General features: G+C 41.5%; 1 protein-coding gene across 1 annotated transcript; it reads right to left on the bottom strand.

Annotated features, from left to right (window-relative positions):
- Nucleotides 1-2,574: 2,574 nt before the first annotated feature.
- On the bottom strand, nt 2,575-4,829 carry LOC106955128 (calcium/calmodulin-dependent protein kinase II inhibitor 2-like). Its single transcript, XM_015045114.1, has 2 exons — nt 4,114-4,829; nt 2,575-3,292 (listed from the first exon to the last, which is right to left on the bottom strand). The coding sequence occupies exons 1-2, from the start codon at nt 4,280-4,282 to the stop codon at nt 3,222-3,224; spliced, it is 240 nt and encodes a 79-aa protein (XP_014900600.1). The 5' UTR covers nt 4,283-4,829; the 3' UTR covers nt 2,575-3,221.
- Nucleotides 4,830-5,692: the final 863 nt, after the last annotated feature.

Here is a 5,692-nt window from a genome sequence, read left to right as displayed (position 1 = left end):
TCAGTGCTCAGGTGTTTCTTTAAGAAGACCAGATTTGTAGTCATGGCCCATGATGGCTTCATGATGGCTATTGTGGTCTGTTTGAAGTTAATTTTAGGAGCTATGTTTGGCATTTTATTTTGCTATGCTGGTTTACAGTCTGTATGTTGTCAAAGGCCCATCTGGGGATGAGCATTGCAAATTAGCTACGGCTATAAATATCATAGAGTTCAGTATTTGTTTAGACTTAACACGTATTCCTATGCAAAGAAATGAAAAAGGAAGGAAGTCCTTCCTGGGAAATGTCGCTGTACGGTTCAGCAGTGGATCATGGCTAGTTTTCATATAATCTTATTGAAGTTAAATCATCATTTGAAAATTGCAGTTTGTATTTAATCTTTAGTGTGACAACAAAGCAAAAACAGATTTAAAAAATATATAAACACTTTTTTTTTCTCAGCGTTGATGGTGTGGTGGTTTTATTGATCAGACAAAGGTTGAAATTTGTTTTTATTATTATTATTTCTAATTGATTTCTTGAGGCATTGTGTGTTGTTTGATTCCTTTGGAAATGACTAAATTAGCCTTCCTGGTTTATTACAGTAATCTGAATAAGTCATGTCTGTTATTCATACAGTTTGTTTTTTTTACACAGATTTGGGTTAACCCGTGAATTCTGGCCACATCTTTTTACACGTTCAGCTTCTTCATGTGCACAGCAAAGCTCCAACACACTGACAGCCAACACACCATTACTACCCAAATGTGCTACCTCTGATCCCGTGTGAGGGGACAGCTTGCTGCCAGAGAAGCCGGCGCTGTCATGGTCGACTGCCATCTTGAAAGAAGGGACTGTTTTGGAGGGATAATGCAGTCATGCCGCTTAGCGAACAGATAAAGAGAGCGAAGAACATTCCATTAAAGATAGCGATGATATCAAGCTGAGGCTCAGGGAAGACTATTCGAAACCCACCGCTACACCACAGAGTGCAAGGTGCATCTGTTACCATGGCACCCGGCTCAGGCAGCCCCTTTCATGTCTGTCAAGATGGGAGGGAGAAGGGATGGTGGTGGTTATGGGAACTAACAACATGTTCCTTTCGCCTGCAGATGGAGGGGAAGGAAATGGACATGCAAGTTCTGGGATGTGCGCGTTTGCATGCATGTCCCCGGGAGAGCCAGGCGGCCCAGGTTGAAGATGCCGTGCGCTGACAGAGACTCGTCACACAACATGAATCATTCAGTCACCATGGCAGAGCTGGAAATGTCACGTCTCATCAGCGTTCCTCACGCCCGGGTGCCCTCGACATCCCAGGCAGAGGTGGGGTTTAAAGGGAGGACTCGATTAAAGAGAGAAAGCGGAGCTTTTTTTTTGTTAAAGCAAACAGACATTTATTGCATTGGGAAGCAGTGTTGTACATTATCCCCACAAAAAAAAAAAAGAAAAAATCTTTTCGCAGAACTGTAGCACTTAATGAGATCATAGTCTGTTGTGCAACTGTTTGAGCTCGCCTTTGTCTCAGCAGGACAAAGTGTGCATCTCAGATTCTCCGTGGGATTATCCTGTCATCGTCCTGCGCCTCTTCCACGTCCGATCGCCCTCCAAAGAGAGGGATGCTACTTTTCTCACAGTGGAAAAAAAATGCTGACTTCACCTTTCCTTGGCAGCCAGATAGGCAATACAATAACAAACAGGAGAAACTGTACAAGCAACATGTCCAAAAAGTTAAGCCGGGCTACCTGCTACTGTCTTTAACTCTCTGATACAAAACTATATTTTCATGTTTTTGCTATAGATTTCAAAGTTGTTGTTTTTTTTTTTTGTTTTTCCTTCCTTTTTTTTTAAACAAAAGCAACATCAAATACATCATTCCTTATTGTAAACCACAATCAACACTAACAGTAAATAGTACGTTATCATAATCTTTATTACAAGATATTAGGCCACTGTACAAATCAGTGAGAGTCGTACAGTACAACGAAGAATTAAGACTGTTTCTTGAGGTCTTTGTCATTCAAAGCTGTATACGAGGTGCTTCAAGATTACACAAGAGTTTCAGAACTGCTGCCATGCATGCATGAATTCATATTCGCCATGCATGAGTTGGTACTTTTAAGTGTTTTTTTTTTCTTTTTTTTTTCTTTTTTTTTTACCAAAAAGAGCCCTAAAAAAATGGCAACCGAAGGGAAACGACTGAAATCAATGCGTAAATGTATTAAGCACAAAAAAAAAAAAACCACCTACAACAACAAAAAAAAAAAATGGTATTCAGTAAACCCATGAGATTTGGCACACAATAATGCACAATGCAATATAAATAGTTGTTTTTTTTTATCAATAGGGTGTTTACAGTCAAGTTACAGTATCAATCGATCCAGGTGAAAGCCTGGGTAAGCTTACAAACAGGTGGGAAGTTCACTGTTTAGAAATGACTCGTTATAGCTGCAAAGTATGGTAACAAAAACACTCAGGCAACATCGAGAATCCATAAGTGAAAAACAACATCACTCTCATTTGCTCAGTTTTTCTCAACATACAAAAAAAAACAACAACAACAAAAGAACGAAACCCTCCCTCGGGCTTTACGTCACTTCAAAAAGACATATTCCCCAGGGTTTCCAGAATAAATTAAAGTCGTCGACACGGAACAAAACCAGCTCACCAGTTCTCACTTTGTGCAAGAAAATATGGGCTACCCTTTCCATATTTACAAAACTCTGGTATTCGTTTGCCCTCAGTCAAAAAAAAAAAAAAAAACGAAGAGCAGAAAGGTTTGATTGATAAGATATAGGAGAAGTGTGTGCTTTAGTTTATTATAATAGATCTACCTCTGTATCCTGTCCCTGATTTCTGCATTTCGACAGCATCGCCTCCATCCTTCACCTCGCTCCCCCACCGCTTGCCTCCTCCCCCAGTCTCCTCTCCTGTGACTGGATTTATGGCGAAATCAAGGGTGCGTTTGTGTAAAATGTGTTATGGGGGGTCCACCTGGAGGCCTCCACTTTTTTTTTTCTCCTTTTTCTTTTTTTTGCTGCCGCCTCCCACTCCTGGCCAGCGCTTGTGCATCCATCCATCCGGCTGGTCATGACAGACTGGGAAGAGGAGGAGGGCGTGGAAGTGCTTGCTTGCTGCCACATGAGAGAAAGTGCTTATATACAGTGTCTTTGGATTAGGACTGGTAAATATCGCCATAGAAAAACAAAAACAAAAACTGGATTGTCTTTCGGTGGGTTCGGATGCCTTAAGCCTCTCCTGAAGTCTTCTCTGTTCCGTTTTTCAGCGCTTCGTCGCCATTCTCATCCTCGATCACAACTGTGGATGACAGGGGAGGGAAAGTTAATGAGGATGAGGAGGATGGTGGGGTTTGGGGTGGTGGCAGGGGGGTCGTCGTGGTGTGGCGTCTTGAAAAATTCACCATCAACTAACAAGAGAGCATGAAAAGCCCAGCGCTGTGTGAGGAAGACGTGACATGTGCATGCATGTGAGAGTAACCTAGTGCACAGCAGCGCTCAAACAACTGCGTCTGATGCACTCCTGCACATGTGCATGCGTGAGTGTCTCCACTGCAGACCTACAGGTGTACTTCCTCCCTGACTGCCATGTTTTTGCTTGTAACTGCATGCATTTATGTGCAACCTTCTTTTTATGCATTGTAATTAAAATAATTTGTTAATTAAAAAGGGTCATACAAAATATAATAATAATAATAATCAGGAAAGACTCAGCTTATAGAAAACTCAACCATGCCAACCTTTCATTCATCAAGGGGAGAGGTTGCGTTAAGATCAACTCTGTTGAGCAACATTGAAGTGGCAACGCAGTGCGCATCCAACTTGTGTTGCAATGCGAATTATTTAACAATCTACGCAACACACATGCATTGCAAGCAGTAGATTTGTGCACCCAGCTGAATCGATGTGGTAAAAAAAATAAATAAAACATCAAAACAAAACAACAACAACAACAACGAAAAACCTGGTCGTTGCATCCTCAACCATGGCTGCAAAACATCAGCCAAAAGTGCGCATTCACCACATCCCCACGTAAGCCAATGGAGATAGGGAGAAAACTGGCAGGGGGTAGAAGATGGGGGGGGGGGGGGAAAAAAAAAACCGTCTTAATTATATAATTACCTCGCTTGCTCCTGCCAATTTGTCCGAGTTTCGGCGGACGCTTGTTCTGTGAGCCGTTGAAGAAGTTGTTGGTGTCTTGAAGGCGACAGGTGAAGGAAAGGTGTTCCTCGTCGCCCTCATTTCCATAATGACTCATTTTCTCTTCGTTGAAAGGCAGCACTTCCGACATCTCCAAAAGGCGTCTTATTTACCAAGGCGCGACGGATGAAATAGGCAATATCTGCGGTAGCCAAGCTTAAGCCCGGTGTGTCGGTAACAAACAGAGTAGAGAGGGGAGGGGGGAAAAAACAACAACTACAACAGAGGGAAAGAAACAACGCGATCCGCTGGCACGACCTAGCCCTTTCTGTTTACCCCGAGGACACGTGTCTAGCTCCGCTGGTACGCACCAGAAAGAAGAGAAGATAAAGCAGGGAATGTAAAAAAATCTCTTCAGTTTCCCCAGTCGTGGAGCTTCGGCAACATTATTTTAAAAATCCAGATGTTTTGTTTTTCGTTTGTATGTTTTGTTTCCTTCTCTCTAGTTCTCTGTCTCTCTTTGCGCGTATATGGATGTGGAAATGGAGGCGCGCGTATGTATGTATGTATGTATATTAAAAAAAAAAGAGCCGTGAAGAAGCGCCCGCTGAACCCGTCGCACGGAAAATCTGAGGAAGAAATGCAAATCGAGGAGCGATGCAAAACACCGATCCCGGGGAGACCTGACGAGGGAGCTGTGTGCAGGGAGGGAGGGGGGGGGGTTCTGGTGCAACCCAGAAGGGTCCAGCTGGAGACAACCAGAAAGCTCCTTCTCTGCTAAAAGAAATCAAACCATCGACTATTCTGAACAAGGACGTCAACAAATTCTGTACCAAACGAGACGAATCTATATGTTTGTTTGTTTACTGCAGTAGCACGAGTCTGAAAGACATCAAATTGTTAGATCTCCGTAATTTCACGAATTTATGCGCATTTTTATTATTATTATTTTTTATTTTTTTTTTTTTTATTTGTATCTTTTGCCGTGATTTCTTTTCGAGGAGGACGTTTGTTCATCGCCAGAGGATGGCGGTATTTTCATAAGCTGGGGATGTGACATTTGGCCCCTTGTTGCACTCTCAGCTATATATATATATATATATATATATATATATATATATATATATATATATATATATATATATATATAGCTTACAGTAGTATATATTTTTAAAACTTGTTCACACTTTATGACAGAAAAAAAGGCCCACAAACTTTGATGTCTTTTAAGAGAGCCTTATTAAATTATTTAATTCAATATTTAATTTGCATGCTGTAAATATAAGATAACTTTTCTCCCTTGTCAAGCTAATGCCCAGATTTTAAATGTTTCACCACTGCTCCGTCTGCATTCACAGGATCTTTTATTCCCAGAGTTTATTTATCCAACCATAAGAAATAAGGATATTATTTGTTGTCCATAAGGAATTTTAATGCCGAATAATTCACAAAGTGGAACAGAACAGAGAGAGTCAGTCCCCACTCAGCCCTGGGCTTCAATTGGGGGATGAAACCAAGTGAAGAATCAGACACACAGCTCTGGATTTGTGCTAAACTGCAC

The sequence above is a fragment of the Poecilia latipinna genome, unplaced genomic scaffold (genome assembly GCF_001443285.1).
Source record: "Poecilia latipinna isolate Pla-1442-1.1 unplaced genomic scaffold, P_latipinna-1.0 Scaffold708, whole genome shotgun sequence".
Lineage (NCBI taxonomy): Eukaryota > Metazoa > Chordata > Actinopteri > Cyprinodontiformes > Poeciliidae > Poecilia > Poecilia latipinna.
This window is presented reverse-complemented; position numbering and strand designations above follow the sequence as displayed.